The sequence below is a fragment of the Macrotis lagotis genome, chromosome 2 (assembly GCF_037893015.1).
Source record: "Macrotis lagotis isolate mMagLag1 chromosome 2, bilby.v1.9.chrom.fasta, whole genome shotgun sequence".
Taxonomy (NCBI): domain Eukaryota; kingdom Metazoa; phylum Chordata; class Mammalia; order Peramelemorphia; family Peramelidae; genus Macrotis; species Macrotis lagotis.
In genome coordinates this window covers 342,812,301-342,834,528 of record NC_133659.1, presented here as the reverse complement: position 1 = coordinate 342,834,528, position 22,228 = coordinate 342,812,301, and the positions used below count along the sequence as shown (strand labels likewise).

The 22,228-nt window shown below is 49.5% G+C and overlaps 1 protein-coding gene across 3 annotated transcripts in view; it reads left to right on the top strand.

Moving 5' to 3' along the window:
- ATXN10 (ataxin 10) overlaps positions 1-22,228 on the top strand; it is a 76,403-nt gene that overhangs the window by 51,756 nt on the left and 2,419 nt on the right. For all 3 annotated transcript variants that reach the window (XM_074227288.1, XM_074227287.1, XM_074227289.1), the window contains one exon: positions 15,430-15,493. In XM_074227288.1, coding sequence (XP_074083389.1) covers positions 15,430-15,493 — 64 coding nt within the window. The remainder of the gene's footprint in view (positions 1-15,429; positions 15,494-22,228) is intronic.

The following is a 22,228-nucleotide window of genomic DNA, read 5'->3' as shown; positions in this document are numbered from 1 at the left end:
TTTCAAAACTGTCCTGTTTATCCGCCCTTCTTCTTGTTCCCTTCTGGCCCTTTCTGACTGTTGGGTCTCTATGTCTGTGTCTCTGTGTCTGTCTCTCTTCCCCGCCCTCCCTTCCCCCCTCCCCTCTCTTTGTGTCTCTCCTTCCAATCTTCCGTCCTTCCACACTTTTCTCCCCCCTCCTCCTCTGCCTATTCTGTGTCTCTTTCCCTGTTGCTAAATTAAACCCATTATTAAATTAAAAACCATGAAAAAAGGAACCATGAAAAAAGAACTAGCCCCTGCTAAGTAACAAGTTACAGTCAAGTCAGTTCAGTCCTCACAGTGGCCGTGGCCAGGTGTGTGTCTCTATCCCTTGTGTGTGTCCCTTTGGTAGACACGACTGATGCGCCTCCTTGGAACCATCTTGCCCTTGTGACCTGACTCTGCATGACTGCCCAGGGTTCTTGGAGGCTGTTTCAATCCTGTTCCACTGCATCTCTCCCCTTACAGTCTGGTTCTTGGTCTTTCTTGGCCCCATGGGAAGGTTAGGAAGTTTGTGGGACTGGTAGCTTTCCCCCTTAAACTTCCTGCACATTGTCACCCCACTTGGTGATTTTTGAGGGCATGTTCAACCTCCTTTATCAGTTTCAAGTCACTGGTCCCGTTCTCTCCCGATGTCCTCTGTAGGTGCTTATCCTCACATTCCTCAATGATGAGAGGAACAAGTTCTCCCACTTCTATGCCCCTGTTTCCTGCCCTTCCCTGTTCTATCTAGGGTCACCACAAAAACCTGTGGTAGACCTGTCTTGGTGGGCCATGCATCATGAAATGGTCAGAGCCATCCTTCTGCCTCTTGGACCCACCTGGGCCCAAGCTCTGGTTTCTAGACTACTCGAAGGCACGTCTATTATCCTCAATTGACCTTTCTCTTGTGAAGCACTGGAGGTGACCTTTCCCATGTCTGGCTCATAAAAGGCATTTCTAAATGGGGATGGTACATTGACAAGATGCTAGCCATCACAGTGGAGGGTGACACTTCTGTCCAGCAATGAGGAAAGGACACACCCTAAGTGTTTGTTCCGGGACGGCAGCAAGCTTGGCCCAGTAATCCTTGTGACTAAGCCCAGCAGTGGCCACGGAGCTGAGGGAAGCAAACTTTAGCCTCCCCTTTCACCGCAGAGTTTCCAGGCCTGAGGAGTTGGGCTGGGCTCCAGCCTTGGGTTGCAGCACTTGGGATGTCCAGGCACCTCCTGCCCTACCTGGTCTTTGCTATGAGGGGCAGGTTCTGCTATCTTCTTAGGGCAATTATCAGGGACTTTAAAGGACTTATGGTGAGGTACTACTACCTGAAGGAATCAGTGGTGGGCTCCCTGAGCTTCTGGAGCAGCCCACCCCAATGGGAGACAGACCAGACTGTTTAGAGCTGTCCCTGACCTCAGGGAGACAACTAATGGAAAAATGCCTGTGGATTACAGCATCATCATTGTCCTTAGCCCCAGGGAGCCCTTTGGGATGTAGGCTGCCATGTTGGCTCCAGCAGGACCCAGGGACAAGAAAGGGAGGCATTTCATTTTTTGTTGTTTGTGGAAAAGGAACTTGGGGAGGAGGGAGGATGTTTCTCTGCCTCTGTCCCTCCCCCACTTGTTTCCAGTTGATAATTAATAATTCCATTAAAATCTGTCACCCAAGGGAACTGCAGAAATGATTGCCTGTCTGACAATCACACCCTCAGGATGGGGATAAGTTGTCAGCTACAGCCTGTCCGTGTCCAACTGATGGAAGGACCGATGTTCATGGAGGCCTGGCTGGAAGAGCCGGGCCCACAGGCAATGTCCAGGCTGGGGTCTTGGATCCTGAAGAAGCCTCAGAGACCATTAGAAGAAGACACTAAGACTCGATGTTGGGGTAGAAGGAGACAAAGAGCAAATGGACACCCCAGGCTTCAATTCCAAATTCAATTCAATTCAATTCCAAAGCTTCTAACTTCTGTCTTCCCATAGCTGGGGATTTTCTGAAGAAGGATTTAGAATTAGATCTTTCAAACTCCAAGACCACCTCTCTATTCACTGCCCCATCTTCCTCATGGAATGAGACTTGGAGGGCCTAGGGACTGAGGCAGAGTCCAGAGCCTTTGACGATGAGGGGTGAAGGAGGACCTATCAACTGATGGAGGCTAAGGTGGCAGGGCCAGAGGTGGGGGAGCCAGGGACAAGAGAGGAAGTTTAGGGGCTGATTTTGCGAGACCTCCAAGCAGGAGTCCTTGTCCTCCTCTCCAAAGCCTCCACGTCCCCAGGCTTCCCTGGGAGCCGGTCATCTTCAGAGGTCTGCGGGGCTCAACACCACAGCTTTGGCCATGGAACCACAGATTTGGAGGCTTTGGGCTCTCCCCTTGGGTAGGTGCCCCCAACACAATAATCACCAAGGATGGGGGTGGGGAACATCTACTCAGAATCCATATGTCTCTAATGGAAACAAATGAGTTGAGCATGAAATAAGTATCCTCTGGTGCTTCACAACATCTATTCACAAACAGCAATTAAACCCAAGTTTCTGAAAGTGTGTTTAGTTCGTTTGTATCAGACTTGTCTAATAAATTAGGCTTCATGACTGTGACTTGGTAGCAGGACCATAAAGGCTATCCTCAAGAAACCGTCCATCTCTTTGCTTTAGAGAAGACAGATTGGTTCAGCCAAGAGAGTGTTGAACCTGGAGTCAGAAGAGGCCTGGATTCAAGTTCTGCTCTGCTATCAAGATTTGGGGGATCTCTGTGAGTTGGAGAGCTGACCCAGCAGCCCCTATCATCTTCTTGTTGGGAGCTGTCTAAAGGACTGGGGAGGTCAATTGTGAAAGGTGTGTCATTGGCACCATGGGGACTCTTGTCTTTACAATGTGGGCTTAGCCAGCCAACTGTTCCCCCACATCAATCCTAGAAGTTAGAAAAGAACGTGAAAGCCACCCCCCAACCCCCACCCTGGCCAAGGCATGATTAGGGAGGAAGGGCTAGAGATCTTTAACACTGGGCCTTGTCCTGATCTGATGGACAGAGCCCATGGTCTTAATACATTTCATGAATAGAGGCCATTTGGAAATTGGCTCCCAGCATCTCATTTTGACACAGTTTGTACCTTCACCTGGCTTCTAACCCTCTCTGAGCTCTATGTGAGAAGTAAAGGACCAGTAGTTGCCCCCACCTGCCTGTGAGGGCAGTCTGGCAGGGAGAGCCTGTCCTTGCCCTGGGACCAAAGGCCACTCCGACCCGAGCCTGGAGGGTCGATGCAAAGTGGCCCTCTTGTGAGCAGAACCAGAAGAACATTGTCCACCCTAACAGCAACATGGGAGTGATGATCAAACTTGATGGACTCACTCATTCCATCAGGGCGACAACCAGGCACAATTTGGGGCTGTCTGTGATGGAGAATCCCATCTGTATCCAGAGAAAGAATTATGGAGTTTGAACAAAGACCAAGGACTAGTACCTTCAATTTAGAAAAAAAAAGTTATCTTCTTATGTAATTCTGCTCTCTCTTATACTTTGTTTCTTCCTTAAGGATGTAACTTCTCTCTCATCACATTCAACTTAGATCACTGTATACAATGGAAACAATGGAAAGACTAACAGAATGCCTTCTGTGGAGGGGGGAATTGTAAAATTCAAAAATCAATAAATAAGTTTTAAAAAAGAAAAAAAGTGGCCCTCCTGGAGCCAGATATTAAACCATTTCTGCTGCCCCCAAGGACCCAGGCCTAGAAGACATCTGCAGCACTAGCCCCAGGGCCTGGCCCATTGGCTCGGGATCACTCAGGGTCTGACTGCTTTCCTGAGAAGCTGTTCCGCCTCTTGGTTGCCTGCCTGTCTGTCCGAGCCCAACCTGAAGGCCGCCTCTTAGAGGAAACCTTTCTGATGCTCCCCCTGGCCCCAAACTCTTCCCAGTACCAGCATGATGCTTGGCCCCGGGAGATGGACTCTTCACTATGCCATGCTGAAGATTTGCAGTGAGTTTTCAAAATTGTTCCGGGTTAGAAATAAAGCAAAGTGTTTGTGGAGAAGATTCCTGCCTCCCCCTCTCCCCCAATCCCATCCTCTGCAGACAGATAACAAAGCACTGACTGAAGGAAATGTTTGAACAGGGCTCAGATTTACAGGACCCAGCCTGGGATGCACATGAGCCTGCCAGGATACCCCGGAAGCACCACAGACAACCCACTAGGAACTTCCCTGTATATTTAGCTTTCTTCCTTTATTCTGGATGGTTCACATATGGACAGATTTTCTCCCAGAGACACAAGCCTTTTGGACCTCAGTAGAAAAAATTCCAAGCTGCTGACACTTAGTCTTGGGAGGCTCCCTGAGTCCTCTAGGCAGGCAGGCCCCAGTCAGAACCCCTGGCCCAATTTTGTTCTTTTGAAGGCAGCAGCAGAGCAAAGCTGGGTGTGAGATCCTGAGGCCTCTAGGTCCTGGAGTCTGCTCGCATCTCCCTCTGTCCTCTCCTTCCCACAGATCATTTGGTCATTTGTGTGAGTAAGCAGCACACCTCATGACACCAGTGCTGCAGGGGATGTCTTTTCTCTGACTTCTGTCCTGGTGGGTCAGTTGGGCCTGAGGTGGGAGGGGACTCAGCAAGCAACCCTGGGCTACCTGGCATCCATTGGTCTACCATGCCCCTGATGCTGTTGGAGTTTGGTCAAGAGGGTACTGGCTGGCATCGAGGGCCTGGCCTTGTGCCTTCTCGCCATTGCCCTATCTTTCTGCTGTTTGTAGCTTGTGAGACCCTCCTGGACAGTAGGTATCTCCTATTGACTAATTGACTAGTCCAGAGGGTTCAGAGGGCACAGGGCAAAAACCTGGACTTTGCTCTAGTGGAAGGGGGACATGGGGAGGCTCAGGGCAGCCCTGAGTAGTAGGGGGCCCAGGTCTCCTCTTCTCTGGGCTTTCGTGTCCTCTGTAAAATGGAAATGGGGTGACTGGGTCATCTATGCAATGCCTCCAGATTGGCCCCACTGTGAACCCAAGCAAAATATAAAAGTCAAACCAGTCATTCTGAGGAGATGGCCAAAAGCTCCCCTGCACTGAGCAGTTGGGTCAGGGAAGCTCTGGAGGCCGGAGTCACCAGGAGGATGCAGATGTGGGGGCAGGGAGGAGACTAAGGGAGGGCCTTAGCCAGGGTCACTCTGTAACCAGGGACTGTCTCCACCAAGGACATTGAGGGGACATTTCTGAGGTGCAGGCTGGCAGGAGGAGCAAGGCTGAGCCTGGGTACCCCATCCTGCCATGCTCCAAGGGGCATCTTGTTCCTCTATCCCTGACCTGCTTGACAAGATGGCCTCTACCCAGGAAGCCCCAGAAATAGCTCCTGGGCCCAGAGAAGGTAAGTCATTGGTGATGGAGGACATGGACACTTGGCTGCAAGCAGGGCTTTGGCGGGGGGTGAGTCTGGAGCCCAGTCAGGGGCAGAGCCAGGGTGGCCCTTCAGCTCCTTCTCCCCTGGTTGGCCCAACCCATTTTTCCCATGGGATCTGGGAGCCCCGGCCTCACACTGTCGGCTTCCATGGTCTCCACAGGGACAGCAGGAGCGTGATGTTGCAAGATATTAAGAGCCAGGGTGGAAAAACACAAACGTGGCACAGCCTGAGAACAGGGACATTTAGTTATTCTTTAGCTGTTTTTCTTCTGCACAGACATGGAGCTGTGATGGCCCCCTTGGCAGACCTGCTCCAGAGCAGGGCCCCCAAGAATGTCCTTTCCTTGGGGGAAGAGGAAAGGTCCTGAGGGTCTGAGGGAAGCCCTGGCATGATGAACTGTCACACAGTGCATCTCCATGGTGACTTCCTCGACTTGCCTTGGCTTCTTGGGATCCCTGGGTGGGGATAGTCTGGGCGAAGCCATAGACCCCAGAGGTGGCAGGGACCTAAGAGGCCTGTGAGCCCAGAGGAGGGAGCCAAGGAGCCGGAGCTGGAGGAAGGAGAGAAATCATGAACACCAGAAGATAGAAAGCCTCTCTAGAATTGGGTTCTGCCAAAGGGTCCCCTAGATACAAGCTTTGAGGTGGCCAGAATCTGGGCTCAGGCCTTTGGGCTCTCCACAGGTTGTCCATGCAGGTCCTTTTCCTCTTCCTTTGATCTTGTTGGGTATAGTGGAAGTCTTGCTTTTTGGTCATCACTCCAAATGGCTTTCTATAGTGGCTGGACCAGGTCACAGCTCCACCAACCTTGTACCAATGAGCCTGTTTTCCCACAGCCCCTCCAGCATTTGTCATTTTCCTTTTTTGTCAGTTTAACCACTCTAATGGTACATTTGTTATTCTTTAATTATTAATGATTTGGAACATTTTTCCCATAGTTATTGATATCTTGGATTTCTTCCTCTGAAAATTTCCTAGTTGAATCCTTTGACCATTTATCAATGCCTCTTATAAGGTTGACCCATGTCCCATTTTTTAAGAAACCCTTATTAGACTTACCACAACATTTTTTCCCTCAAATTTCTACTTCTAATTTTAACTGCATTTTTAAAATTACGTAATCAGATTCATCTGGTATTACTTTTTGTGACCCTCTTTGTCTCTTGTTTGGCCATGCACTCGTCTATCAACAGATCTGACAGGTACCTTCTATGTTTTTCTAATTTATTTATGATGTTATAGGTTTATGAACCCAGTAAATGATGTGAGAAATTGGTCTCCACCTAGTTTCTGCTATTCTACTTTCCAGTTTTCCCAGCAGTTTCTGTCAACTAGTTAGTTCTTCCCTAAAAGCTGGAATCTTTGGGTTTATCAAACCCACCAGGTTGTTTCTGCATATTGTGACTGTTACTTACTCAGCACCAAATTGTTTTGATGCTTTAGATCCTTGTAGTTTAGTTTGAGATCTTGTACTGCTAGGTCACCTTCCTGTTTGATTGTTTGGTGTTTATTGATTCCTTTGATGTTCTTGACCTTTTGTTCCTCCAGATAAATTTTACTGTTATTTTCCCTCATTTTGTAAAGTAGTGCTTTGGTGGTTTGACTGGTGTTGCACTAAAGTAAATCAGGTTGAGAAGTATTGTCATTTTTATTAGATTGACTTGACCTACCCATGAGCAATGAGCCCTTCTCCCATTCTTGAGCTACATGAACCACTGCTTGTGAAATTAGACATGGGAGGATCATCTTGTTTTTATAGAGCAGGATGTGGAGGCTTGCTGCAGTGAAGTCATTCCTTCTAGTCACACAGCTCGGAAGGATCAGGGTCTTTGGCTTGCAGAGCTGGGGCTCCTCTCTATTCATTGGACTGCTTCCTCTGATGCTCTGTTTCCTCATTTATTAAATCCTACCCACCTGTGAGATGATATATGAAGGCCCTCTAAAATTGATGCTTGGGAGACCTGGGTTCAAAGCCTGGCTCCATCATGTCCTAGCCAGGATGCAAGCACTTGCTGGAGGCTCAGTTTCCTTTTCTCTAAAATGGGACTAATACCTGTTGAAAGGAGTTCTGGCTCTTAGTCACTTAGAAGAGGTGTGGCCCACCATGGGCACAAAACAAAAGACGCTCCCCTCCCATTTCTCCTGATGAAACACTTTGGGACTGCTCTTCTCCCCATCAAATAGGAGCAGGAAGTGTCTTTGGGAGGAAGATTATGGGGGTGTCTTCTTTGGGATGGCCTTCCTAACCCAAGTCCTCTGAGGCCTGCTTGGTGCCTGGGCCTTCTTGGAAGGCCCTTCTCCAGCTCATCTCCTGAGCAGAGTGCGCTCTGTTTGGTTTCTGTTATGCATTTGTTACCATAGCTGGAGTCGGGTGGGTGCCTGGACCTTTGTGAACCCAGAATTCTTTCAGGATGATGGAATATTCCATGTTTTCAGGCTCCTGATAGAGAGAACGTGTTCAACTCTTTTACCAGGTATGTGTTTTTTACAGGTTCATCTAATATAGAAAATGCGTTTCTGTTCCAAGAAAAACAGAGGCGGTAAACAGTTGGGAGATAGCTGGCATATTTTCCTTTATGATCCTGTCTGATGATTAATGTGCTCAGCTATGCTCAGCCTCACGCTTAACCAGGTTACTGTTTAGTTTGGGTGAGGGTGTTTTCCTGCTGAGCCCAGAAATGGCCAACCCTGTGCCCAGCCTGTCTCTTCGAGGGAGTCTTTGCATTGTTTCCCCATCACGGTGCTTAATATCAGGTCAGATGTTCTTGTGAAAACAGATTGGGGCTTAACAACGTTGGCGGGTCTGTTTGCACATGCTCTTCCAAACGCACCTGCCTGCGTCCTTGAGCATTAGCGGCAGCCACGGTCTGGGATCTGTGGGATGGCGGCGATCCCAAAGATCCTGCTCCCAATGGGGGCCGAGCCCCGTGAAAGGGAAGAAGGGTCCTTCCCATTGGAGGGAGTGCCTGCCTTAGGATCAGCTCCCCATGGAGGTGGGAAGAAGAGATACTGGGGAGAGGACTCTTCTTATTTTATGGAACAAGTAGAAAAAAGACTGACTCGGACTCTGGTTGCTTCCCTATTCTTGCCTTGGATGACTTGAAGATGTGTGTTTCCTGAAAGGATGGATGGAGGAAGGAAGGAATGAGTGACAAGGAGGGGGCAGACTGGGATTCCCCCGACTCTTCATGGGGCTGACATCTCATTAGCCCCCTCAAGTGATTGCACTGGAATGACATCAGTGGGAACTCTCAGTTGGGAAGCTTGGGAACCCAGCCTCGATGCTTCCGTTTTGTACAAAAGTTGTTTAAACAGCAAGGGAGCAACCCAATGCAGTGATTTGCTCCCTCCTCTCCCCTTTTTTCCTTCTTCCTTCTCTCCTTGCCCCCCAGCCCGAGCTCAGACTCACACTCCCTCTGGGACTCAGTTTCCTTGAAGCTGAGCTCAGTGGCCTCATTCCCTCTTTTCAAGCTCTCTCCTTCCTGCTTTGTCTGCTGCCTGGCCAGCCTGTTCTTACCTCCAGGATGGTTCCATCTGAGGTCTTTGTTGGATCTCCATTGTCCAGTGCCGGGCTCAAGGCTGAGTCCTGGGTCCTGGGCCTCTTTTCCCTCTCCACCTCTTGTTGACCTCTCAGCTCCCCTAGGTTTTGTTGCTCCGTTTCAGCTGAAAGCGTCCAGATTTATCTCTCCAGCCCCAGTCTTTCTCCCAAGCCACAGTCTTGTGTGCAGCTGACTCCTGGATTTCCGAAGGGCCTCATCTTTTATGTTCAGAGTGGCACCCCGACTCCTCCCTGCAGGCCCAAGGCCTCTGACTTCTTCCTAGTCACTTCCTCTGCCTCAGCTCTCATATCCTCTCAGTTGCGAGTCTCATCCATTCCCTTCCCCACTATCCCTTGTGTGCAGCCCCTTAACTGCCCTTCCTGTGATGAGGGTCTTGCTGCGGTGTTCTGTGCCCCTCACTCCCTTCATCAGAGCTGCTATAGTGATATCCCTCCCTGACTCTAGAACCTGCTCCCTATCATCTCTAAATCTAACTAAATTTCACAGTATGGTCCAGACTCTCTTGGATTCTTTTACTCTCATTGTTCACGTACTTGTTAGGTGCTACCATTGGCTGGCACAGCACAGAGAAGGGCAATTCGTCCCTCACCTCAAGAAGCTCACCTGCTCTAGGGAGATAGCAGTTAAATCACTAGAGGTGGGGCAGGGGAAAGAGTACCAGCCCTGGAGTCAGGAGGACCCGAGTTCAGATCTGAATGTAGACACTCGACACTTAGTATGTTTCCCTGAGCAAGTCACTTAAACCTGATTGCCTCACCAAAAAAAAAAAAAAAAAAAAAGTCATTAGGGGAATATAAGATGCATGGAAAGAGATGGAAAGAAATCTCGAGGAAAACTCTGGAACCTGAAGGAGTAGGAAAGATTTCCCTACTGAAAACTGAGGAAAGTGAAGGGTAGAGACAAGGGAAAGAGCCAATGCAAGGTCCCAAAGGTGGGAGATGGAGCACTGGGTCCAGCATCCCTGGGTTGTAGGAGGTGACAGGAAGAAGAAAACTGGAAATGTCAGAAGGGGCTTCAATCTGGTGTTTACAAAAAGACACATGCTTCCTGGGCCCAGCAGATCCCTGGTGTCCAGATTATGCCCACTAGGTACACTCTGGCAAAGCTTGGTGATGTGTAGCACAGGCCCTTCCTGCCCATCCCAAGCCAGTCCTTGCCTCCTAAGGAAACAGGGAAGCCCTTGGCAGGAGTTGACCCAGGCCCCATTTCTCTTGGGAGATCCAGGAGCCTTAAGGTGTCTGCCCTAGAGATGACCTCTCAGGGTCCCTGGTGGTGATGACCAGGCTCTCCTGGGCGCTTCCCAGCCTCATCTCCCTTGTCATGCTGCACTCAGGACCATATCTTGAGCTCTGGAGGGTTCCCCTTGGTAATCAGAGCCCATGATTCCTGCCCAGCTCCACCAATGAGCCTCTCCTCCAGGAGAAGGTCGTGCTAGTGAGACCTGGGAGGTCATGTAATCCTCTTTTTTAAATGGATGGGGGGAGAAAACGATCCCAGGATTTCTGGAGTTTGGCTTGGATAAGGAGGGTGTGAGGAACAACCCCGAGCTTTGAACCCAGGCTGGGGGACTCTGGTGGCATTCCTTCACCTGCCTGGTGACCTTGAGCATCGTGGCTCTCTGAACAACAGCCCTCGTTGTGCTTTATGTCTGGGGTCCTCTCTGTGGGTCAGTTAGAGATGGTACCTGAGCCAGGGAGGCATCCTGGTCCTGCTGGTTCAAGGAAGCAGGGATTGCAAGTGGTAGTTTGCCCAAATTCAGAAAGTCAAGTGGGCACAGGGGGCAGGAGTCCCCTGGAAGCTTTGCTGAGCCCAGGACCCTGCCTGCCAGGAGCGAGAACCAGGGGAGTGAGGACGGTATGTCTGGTGGTAGGGTCGACTTGCTGCCACTGACTCCAGCTTGGGCCTGTACCAGATGGGAGTGTGTGATGCTGACATTTTCAATGGAGGGGGCTTCAGTGGTTGTGTCTCTGGAGGCCAGCTGACCACTTCAGCTCCCAGGTACTTGGCCATCATTTCTTTCATTTCTTACCCCCAGCTGCCTAGATCCAATCAGTCACCAACAGAGATAGGTTCCCATCCCAGTCAGTCCACACTGGTGACCCCGGATAGCTCCAGACCCTATTTTCCTGGTTCTGGGGCCTCCAGGCCTCTGGGCTCTGACTGGGCCCTGACTGGGCCTGATCCCAAGGGCTCACCTCCCCAGCTTCCTTACCTCCTACCCCAGCCCAGCCCGAGGACAACTCGTTGGTGCTTAGTCATTTATGGGGTGTCTCCTCACTAGCCTGGGGAGTCCTCAAGCAGGCCTACAGAATAGTAGCCATTTGCCATTGCATCTTGATTGTGTGGAACCATTTTTGCCACCCCTCACCCAACATTTCCATCCTCATCTCTCCCGAGGACCCTGACTAAGGCCCCTTGGCTTCAGCCCTCCTTTCCCTGGAGTGCAAGAGGTTCCCTCCCTGCTCTGAATTGTGCCTCCTTCCCTGGTCTTCAAAGGCCTCAAGCATTCATTACTGGGGACACTTGGTGCCTCCCCAAAGATTCAACACCCTTGATGATTCTTCCTTTCGTTGGGCCCCTAGAGGGCAGAGATGCCTTCTGGATCTCAGGATCTTCCCCAGCACTGGGCATGGGCCTTTTCCCTGAGCCAGCGCTTATGTTCAGTAGAGAGTCCTGAGGCCTCCCACTGCCCCCATTTCTCGGGGCTCTACCAAGTCCACCTCTTCCTCCTCAGCCTTTCCCCCTTTCCCAGCCTGGGCAGAGTGGCTGACTGGCAGCGAGGGGCTCTCATGGAATGGCAGGGTTCCAAAAGAAAGATGGAGTGGGTTCAGCTGCCAAGAGCTGAGTGACCCTGTGGCTGATGCATTGGCACTTTGCTTGGCCCTAAGGAGACTGAGGCAAGCAAAAGGCTTGCTGGAGGACCCCCAAGCTAGTGAGGAGGAACCCCATAAATGACTAATGGGGGGTGGTACAGAGACAGACTCTGGGAGTTGGTGGTCTTGTGAAGAGAGGCTGCCCTGCCAACTCTCCCTGGGAGGGTGGATGTGTCTGTCCTCAGGCTGAGAGTTGCCCCAGCTGCTCTGCTCCCATGTCCCCTTGGCTTGCCTTTGAAATGTCAGTTGTTCATCTTGTAGCAGGACAGAAGTTCAAATCCAGCCTCAGATACTTAATAGCCATGTGGCCCGGGCCAAGGCACTTCACCCTGATTCCCTTGCATCCAGGACCATCTCCAGGTGTCATCTGTATGCATATCTGGCAACCGGACAGAGGAGGAAGTAAGGCTGGGGACTTAACCCAGCCCCCCCCCCCACTTAAATCCAATTCATGTGCTTGTAATGTCCTCACCTTCCTGGTCATCTTGGAGAACAAAGGCCTGGCATCATCAAATTCTCTCACTGGCTCTGGTGGGGTTGGGTTTCTTGGCCCCCTGAAAGAAAGGGCCCGGCAGATGAAAAGTCTCATTTGTGGGTGATCGTCAGTAGACTGAGGGAAATTCAAGTCAGCAACATTGAGGGAAGCCCTGTCCTGCACTCTTGCCCTCGGGATAGTGTGTAGGGAGTTAGACAAGATGCCCCCCCCTTACCCCTCAAGGAGCATGGGCTGTGCTGGGAACTGGGATTCTTGGAGAAGCTCCTCTATTCTTCAGGCCTCCATGGTGGTGGCTGATGGAAGGACAGATGACTCCCCCTGCCTCAGTTTCCCCTTCTACTCAAAGGTCTCAAAAGACCCCACTTAGAACTGATGCGATGAATTCTGTGGCAAGGAGTCGGGTCAACATGAGCTATGTTTTCTTAAGAGCTGCTTCTAACGACATTAGGTCATTTCTAAAGCCCCCATTTCGGCACGCCTTTTGGAGTCCATTATTACCTCCTTTCTGGCAGTGTCTTCATTGACTAGTCAACTGGAGGTCTGAGATTGAATCCTACCTAAGCAGAGGCTGTCTCTGTGGTGTATGTGGAGGTCAGCCCTGAATGGGACCTTAGCCTGGGCCGTTCAGCATCAGAGGAGCAGAGAGAGGACCTGGGTGACCTCTGTCTGGGCCAGTCCTCCGGCTGTATGGAGCCATAAGCCAACTGGGCCTTTGGTCCACTAGCCGTCTTCTCGGGGGGTCTGTGTTCACCCTTGAAACCACCTGAGCATTGCCCTCATAAAAGCATTGGCAGAGTCGACTCCTCCATGCATAGTATATCCTGGGACTCAATTCCCAACTTGTTAAAGAAACAAACAACTCATTTGTTTTATGATGTGTGAACAGAAGGGAGCTTGAGCATCTAAGGGCTTTTCTTCCATTGGTGGTCCACCCACCTCCACAGGCTGCCCTGACCTGCAAGGGAAGAGGAAACAGAGGCCCAGAGAAGCCCTGCCCTCCCCTCCAGCCTGTGGGGTCCCCGCCTGGCTCCCAAGGGCCATGGGCTACAGATCACTCTGCTCAACCTGATGAGTCCTATTCCTGTGACTTGATCAGGGGCCAAGGCTTCTTGGCCCTGGAACTGCAGCCCCTCTTTGGCGGGAAGATAGGCAGTGAGAGGCTTACCCTGGTTCATATAGATTAAAGACTCATGTCTTTAAATGCAAAAGATCAAATAGATGGGATGGAAACCAGTGCAATTGAAATAAGGTGAGCAAAACCTCGTTTTTGGACAGGTTTGTGGCCCTGAGACAGAAGGCTGATATCTAGAACCCAGGACCAGCCTGGACTGTGAGGCCAGCCCAGGAGCCTCAGGCCCAGGAGCAGTCCCTCCCAGCCCTGGTTTTCTCTTCTGAAAGGTGGTGCTTGGCAAGGGACTCTCCCGCCTCCTCTCCTGCTCTGAGTCTGGGAGTCCAGGATTTCTTTCAAAGCTTCTTTCATAATGCAGCTGTTTTCATGAGCATTCTCCAGGGAAGTCACAGCCTTGTCCTAGCCCCAAGGCCAAGCATCCCTCAGTTATTCCCTACTGCCCACCCACTAAAATCTCCAGTTGCCAAGAAAATTTTGCCCACTTTACATATTCTGGAAACCTGAATTTCAGAGAATGAAAGGGTTTTTTTTTCTTTCCAATGTTTACAACTTTGTAATTTCATTTTTTTTTTGGCATGGCAGTGGGGTTAAGTGACTTGCCCAAGGTCACACAGGTAATTAAGTGTCCAAGGTCAAATTTGAACTTGGGTCCTCCTGACTCCAAATCCAGTACTCTATCCACTGCACTACCTAGCTGCCCCCATGTAATTTCATTTTTTAACTTGTAGAAAAAAATATGTTTTCAGAAGAGCAGTAAATATTCTCTTAATACAAAAAGATCTTGTGACCTGGCCATGCTGGGAGCAAGGATGGTAGAGGAGAGAACAGATTGCAAAAAAAAAAGGGTTGAGTCCTGACCCTGTTGGACCATGTATTTCCTTGTTTTACCTTGGCCTGTCCCAAATGGAATCCCCTTCATTGCACTGATGCTAGGTTGTCTCTCTGGCAGGACTGAGAGCCAGAAGAAATAGTAGAAATCCTCCTGGTAAAGAAGGGGAGCCAGAAACCCAGAATACGGGACCTCTAGGCTTCCCCCGGGCCCTTCACCATCTTGGTCACCCTGTGTTGTCCTCATTTGTCTGTTTTTCCTAAAGGATGGCAGCCTGAATGGAATGGCCCCCTTTAGCAGAGGCTCCACCTGCTAAACAGTGCTCTCTCACTTGGCAGACCCAGTGACTTAGTGGGCCTGTGAAGAATCCTGGACTATCTTCTGAGGGGATTGTTGTTTAATCATATCACTACCTTCTCCTCTTCCTCCCCCTCCCCCCACTTCATATCTTTGCCAAGTGGACATCTTGAACCCAAGTTCAGAACTTTGGACCAGCAAATTCCATTGGTTATTCTATCCAGTCAACATCATTCTGTGTCTAGAATTTTTCCATCATGTGATGTCTCTTATCCCACCCCCTTTACATTATTTGCCTGTTTGACAAGCTAGCCATCTCTGCTTCTCTCCAGGTCAATAACAGAACCCTCAGAACAGGCCAGGGCTACCCTAAGGCCCTCTGGGCCTGCAGGAATAAGACTGAGTTGTCATCTGGCCTGATAATCACAAAGTCTTTGGTTCTTGCTTTGTCTGAATGGCTGCCTCCCTAGGGAGTGGAAGTGAGGAGAGGGGGAAGCTGAGGAAACCCTGAAGCTGCTGGCCTCTTCGGGTAGGACCTAGATTTAGGTTAGAGCCTCCCTGGAATGAGGGCAGGGGTTGGGGCAGAACTTGTCATCTGTTCTCTTTGATTTGAAACTGAGAATTCGGACCTCCTCTCTGTCCCTACCAATGTGGCATCAACCTCCTTGGAAATGTAGTCCTCTTCATGAGAGCCAATGTCATTTTTCAATTGCTGAATTTTATTTTGTACTGTAGTCCCATCCTTCAGACAGCAATGGGCATCACATTCACAGAAAAGAATCAAAACCATTTCCTTTGGGGTTGAAGGCTTCAGGATTCCTGGAATGAGTTTTCACCATCCGCTGTTTTCTTTGTCTTTTTGGTCAGGTGTACGACTTGGATGGCATTCCCCTGATTCTGGACAACTGCAGCCTGGACGACAACAATCCCTGTATCCTTGTGGGCTAGGGAGGGTCCATCTGGGCTTCTCTCTGGGTGGTGGCTCAGGGTGTGCACTGCTCTTATCTCCTCCTGCTATTCCAGAGGATCATAGATTTAGAATATAGAGCATTTTAGAGAGGGGAAGATAGGTGGTGAGGGGCTTACCCTGATTCATATAGATAGACAGGGGTGGTCAGGATCTGAATCTGGATCCTTGGACCCAAAGCCAGTGCTTTCCACCACATCCTAAGTCCTTGACTAAAGTATACAAAGGTCAGGACTTTTAAGTCCCCGACCTCCCATTTCTGGCTAGGCCCATACTCTAGTCTAACTTTTGTGAACTCATGAGGCCTTCTTCCCAGAGTCTGCTTTCTATGCCAGTAGAGACTGAGAACTCTGGGGCATCTATTCAGGTGGAGATAGCAGAGGAAGATACCAGCAAACATACCTTGGGGAGCAATCCTCCTACATGTGATGTCTAGGAAATAATGGGACTTCAGACATTCCAGGGTTCACCTCACTCTCACCAACTGGACATTTTAGGATTAGCTAGTGGCCCCTGAGTTTGGCACTCCATGCAATCTTGCCCCTATTGCTATGGCCAATGATGATCCCAAGACTTCCAAACAGATGACCATCAATCACTCCACCCCATGGCTCTAGGCCCCCTTCCTCTGGGGCCTCAATCAGGGTGGGGCTTGTGTACAGGTGAGCCCAAGAAGTGTCTGCTGGGGGTGGGTTCATGTCGAGAAGATGATGGGGCCAGAGAATGGGAAAGTGGTGGCCAGTCAGCAGTAGGAGGAGAAGCTGCCCCTGTCCCCGCAGTGGTATGGACTTGCCTGGTGACAAATTGCTCCCTCCCCGGCCTGGTCTTAAGATGCAGGAGTAATGAGAGAGTCAATGTTGCCTCAGCAACCTTCCCAACCCACCAACACAGGCTCAATTTCTTATTTATCCATTTTATTGTGGCAAGTGGGATCCGAGATTGTTGTTTCCAAACAGAAACCAGCTGAACTTTCTTTGAAATGTTTGTCCTTTTTTTTTCTTTCCTTTTTGATCAGTGGGCCTTGATGTGGGTTTGATGTTTTGCTTTGTTTGGTGAGTGAGTTTGAGAACAAAAAAGAGGGTGGTTTTTCTTTTCCTTTTTTCCTTTTTTTGGTAATGAAAGGCAATGTTTCTATACACATGATAGCAATGTCAGTTAACCCTTTTCTAATTTGTTGGTTCTGTGAGCATTTATTAATTAGCAAACCAGAAGCATGTATCAAACTTTGTTTTCAACACTATGCTGGATCCTGGGAGTCAAAGGCAGAAACATAGGCTATCCTTGCCTCAAGCTTAGCCATTTGTTTTCTGCCCACCCCACCTCCCCCCACCTTAGTCAGCAGTTGAGGAGAAGGCTTTGTGCAAAAGATGGTGGCCAAGTTGCAGCTTGAAGAGGGGAAAGTAAGGGAGGTGTTCTGGATATGGGGGGTGGCTATAGGGTACTGAATGAAAAGAAAGCCAGTGTGGATGTATCAAGAATTGGGAATGGGGTAATGTCATCTGAGATAGAAAGGTAGCTTGTGGCTAGCCTAGGCAAACCAGGGGGGTAATGTGGTCAGATCCACAGGTCAGCTCCCTAGGAAATGTTCTGGATGGAGGATTAGCAGTAATGGAGGTGAGAGGCAACTTGGTGACTGTGAGGATGGGGAGAAAGATGTGGCTGCAAGGGATGCTAGGAAGGGAGAAGTGGTGAGTTCAGAAGGCTGATTAATCTTTGAGGTGAGGGGGAGCAAGGTATAGAGATGGTGCCTTTGACAGAAAATCAAGAAATTTGAAGAGGAAAAGACATTTGGATGTGTTGAGTTTGAATGATTTCTGGGGTGATCCTGGTGGGGATGCAAGGTTGAACCTGGAGTCTACAGCCTCAGAACCAGTCATTTCCATCATGGAAAGGGGAATGAATGTTTTGTATGGTGGAAGCAGTCCCTTAAATGATCTCATGTGGCCCCCTGGACCTGAGCGGTGCATCAGCAGAGGAGGCAGATACATCAGGGTACCATGGGAAGGCAGGCCATTGAAGTTTTTGTGCCCTTGACAAGAAAGTCCTCTTCAGGGAACTGCCATTGCAATTAGCCACAGTGTGACTTCCACCTGATAGTGGGGTAGGGTGTGGTGCGGGTCTGACCAAACTTGATTGGGCAAGGGGCTCCTGTTTGGGCCCTCAGCACCAGCAGACATGGATTGAGCCTGGCCTGGCCACCTAGACCTTCCAGGGGAGCAGACCCCTTGCACCTTGCGAAGTCTTCCACATGGTAGACCGACAGTTGTAACAAATGGGGGAGTTCTGAAGGGGAAACCAGTCATGTCCACTTGGCTCCCAGCAGTAGCCAAACCAAGATTGAGCAGGTACAACTATTTTTAAATAACTCAGGATTTTGGAACTGAATGGACTTGATGTGGTTTGAGAAGTGGGAGCAATTCTCCACAGAATGAAACTGGTATCAGCACTGAACCATGTCCTTCTGGCCTCTGGTCATGGCCTCTGCCCACCTCAGAAAACCTCATTAGCACCACAATGGCTTTGGTCCAGAGCAGAGAGACCCCCAAAATGAGGGGCTTGAAAACCTTGCCTTGTAAGGTGAGGGTGATGAACTGTTTGCCTCAAGTCCCTCATCTGTAAAGTGGAAACAGCTTTGTTCTGAGGCTCTAGGGAGATAATAGTAGTAAGGTCAAACTTTATCTTTTTTGTGTTACTTAGCCCCAAAGAGAGAATAGGGCAAGCTAAAGAGAGGATGACATGTGGATGATCCTCTTCTTCCCAGAGGAAGACTGTCCCATCCAGATTCACAAGGTGACTGTCTCAAGACCACCTCAATACTCCCTTATCAGCAGAAACTTGCTTCCATTGAAAGTTCCCTTCTCAGCCAACTTGGGCATCTGACCCAGAGACCTAGGAGGTTTCTGGCCTCCTTATTATCTTCCCCTAAAAGGCAACTGAACTCAGTCAGTTCGACTACAAGGGGGACAGGATGGCTTCCTTTCTGACATCTTTGGCAACAGCCCTGCTCCAAGGTCCCTGAAGGCTGTGCTTGGAAAGTCACCTGATGACCGGCAACATCTTCCCCAGGCCAAGCCTGAGAGACTCATGGCCTTTCCTGGGACAGTTGTCACCATGGTGAACTTGTGCTAGATGCCCTGGGGATCCTTGGGCAGATAATGAGTGAGCGCTGAGAATAAAATTCATGGAAGTACAGAGAAAAGCAATGAGAGGGAAATAGCTTTTGAAAGTTCTCAGACATCAGATTAAAAACCTCTCTTCTCATTGACTTAAATATAACATGGATAGGAAATCCAATGCCAGTCCAATGTTGTTCATGTCTTGCGTTCTTCTCAGTCACGCTCCTCCCCTGGGCCATCCCTGTTGGTGGCTTCCATTTCGTCCCATCTCTTCCCATCTCACAGCCTCTGCTGCCCTGTGATCTGACTTCCTTGACTGCTGTTTGCTGGTTCTCCTGGTTGCTTGACCTTGCCTCCTTGATGTCCTTGGCAAGATCATTATAAGCTACTAACAGACCCATCTCTACCCTAGCTCCAGGCTCCCGTGGGAGTGGATCTGCCAGTGCTTCTGGATCCAAGGTAGCTATTTTTGTCTGGAGAGCACACTCATTAGCAGAGAAAACAAAAGCTCAGTCCATCTTAGGGCAGCTCTGCTTAATTATCACCAGCCCATCTGCCCAAAGAGTGGCTGTGTCTCTTGATCTGTGCCTCTCCCTTCCTTGAATACAACTTGTAAAAAGCCAGATTCTTTCATTGGTGTCCTCAAATCCTTGTGACCTTGTGTCCAGGATATTTCCACAGGACTGTCACCATTCTCAGGGGCCCCAGGCTCAAACTTGGGCACCACCACCTTGCCAGATGCAACTGAGACACCAGATGTAGTTTTCTCTTAGGCACCCTATGCCTTCCATGGATGAAAGAGATGAAGACATGCCTTGTATCCCCAGGCTTTACTTTCATGGCCTTTGGTGATGCTTTCTTGGTTCCATTCTGACAAGTCTTGAAAGGATCTCTGTTGTGTCTTGGATCCATGTACCAGGAAGATGACAGAGATCTCTGCTGCTGTTTACAGGTTAGCTACCTCAGTATTCCTGAATTCCAGATGTTCTCAACCAGCACTACTTATCTCTATCTTCCTCTGACCCTTCTCTTCCCTAGTGTCCTCTTGAACCCCCCCCCCCCCCAATTCTTCACAGAGAATCCCGTACCCCTTGGGAGACTGCTGAGGAAGTGAGCAAGAGGTGAAGTCCCTCTGGTTCTGGTAACTGTGAATTTCAGGACTGTTCTTGGGGCCATGTTTCTGTTACAGCTCTATTACCCCCCCCCCCCAATTCATGGAATAACTGGTCCACTGATGGTTATCACTAACTTGTTTTATCTCTTGGAATGACTTTGAAGGGAAAAATAAAGAGGCCCCTCTAGCCTGTCATAGAAGTCACCCCACTTCTGTTGATTTATAATCTCAGTTTCAGATTCTGTGAGTGGTAAGGAGGGGCACTGACTTTGGGGGCCAGTTGTGGTGAAGTTTAGGGAACCTATTAAGCAGGGAGAATGAACCAATTCAGTCATCAGTCTTGGCCCTGAAAAATAAACACGTCCGCTCCATCCAGTCTGCTGAGAAGCAGCAGCCAATCCCCAGCCCTACAGAATGATTTTTGCATGAGCCAACTTGGCCTTGGGTGAACATTGCCACGAGCTTCCTGTGTGCTTCCTTCCAGGGCACTTCAAGGCCCCGGCTCCAATTTCTGAATTCCTATATGGTTTGGACTCAGTTGCCTGAAAGATTGCATCTCAGCCCTCTCCTGCCCCCATCTTGGCGCTCCAGCTCAACCACTGCGAGGGCTCATATAAGACTGTGATTGGGGAGATGCAGTCAGAGTTGTCTGCAGGAGCCTGGAGGTGGAGGCCAGCTTCTCAACACCTGGGTGGCCTTGAACAGATCCCTCCCCTCTCTGGTGGGTCCTCCCTTAACTCATCAGTAAAATGAGATTGGACTAGATCGTGGAGGCCCTTTCCATTCCAGATCCTAGGAGGTTTCTGGCCTCCTTATTATCTTCCCCTAAAAGGCAAATTGACATTGGAGAGTGTTCAGATTTGCCTGTGGATTCTGCTTCCTGGTTAAACTTATAACTGACAGATTGGCTGTGCCAGCTCCATCTGGATGAAGGGTTCATCCATTCATTCTCTCAGTGTTAGTTAATAGCCCACTGTTGCTCCAAGGCCTGCAAGAGGCTCTGGGAGAGATAGAACAGGATTCTAGTTAGAACCAACCAGAAAGTAGTACTATACCATCTATCACATGGTGGGCTTGTTATTGAAGTCCTGAGGGGTAAGTGGTCCTTGCCAATGGCGGGGATGAGTGAGGATCTTCTAGAGGAGGTGGTCTGTAAATTGGAAGGTATGGGAGCAATGAGGTACCCAGGACCACTGAATCTGTGGGCTCATTTAAAACAGCCTGGTGTTGTAATAGATAAATGTTGATGAAATCTCTATCCCACAAAGTCAAAGAAGGGGGAAAGGACCCATAGCAACAAAAATATTAATAGAAGCTCTTTTTGTGGTGGTAAGAGCTGAAAATGCATGGAATGTGGGCATCCTGGAACTTTTAAATTATATCATCATCATCTTTAGTGACTTCCATAGGAAGGTCCCAAGAAGAGGGCATGGTAGGAGTTAAAGGCAGGAAAAGAATGTCAGACCTGCCAGACCTTGTGGAAGCAATTTTCTTCCCACTGAGGCAAATAGCAAAAGTCCCCTAATTTTTTCACTTGAGGATTTGTCTTAAACAAGTGCCCAGTCCAGGGCAATAGCCTCTATCTAACTTGCACAACTCCTCCAGGAGGCATGGGCAGCCTGGCAGGTAGACAGAGGAATGGAGGGGTGTCACTAGGTGAAACAGTCAGAAATCGCCACCTTGTCCAGCCACATCTTCCTACAAGTCCTGTGATAGCAGATGAACATCATTGCCCCATAGTGGAGTGGGGGAGAATCAGCAATGCTGACATAGCTCCAGAAGGCTAGAATGGCATTGGATGATACTTGACATGTTTTGGGGTTCCTCCAATACAGTGTCATTGATTATCCTTCAGACTCCTAATGTATTGATGACCTTCAGATAAACAGCCTAGAACATGGGGGCAAAGATGGAAGTTTCTGTCATCCTGGTTTTACTGTCAATTTTCTCTATGGCACCACTCTGACCACTGTCTCCTCTTCTTTAGACTTGATGACTCTGAGGCCCTTGAAGTATAATTTTGTGAAATGGGGATGTGGGCCTTTTTCAATAGTCAAGATCATTCTCCCACACTGGCCTTGAGGCTTGGAGTCTCATGCATGTTTGATGACTCAGGCTTCCACTTCCTCAGTGAGTTGTCTCTCCTTTTTAACTAGCCATTCTCTGTGTCTCTGGCATTCCTTCTTTGCTGATGACCTTTCCTCTCCCTTTGCTCTGGCAGCTCCTCCATGAGCAGATCTCTGAAGAGGAAGCTTTTAGGCTTGTGTCTTGAGTCTGAATGGTCAGAGCTGAGAGGGGCCACTCCTCTTGTTTCACAAGTAGGAAACCCACCCTGGGAAGGAAAATGACTTGATCCAAGTCACACCACAGGTCCCCAGACTCCTTTCTCTGCTCCTCCATGCCTGGAGAACAGTTCAACAACTCTCCTACAGCATAAGGGTGAGGAGGGAGGCCTATTGCACTTGGGTC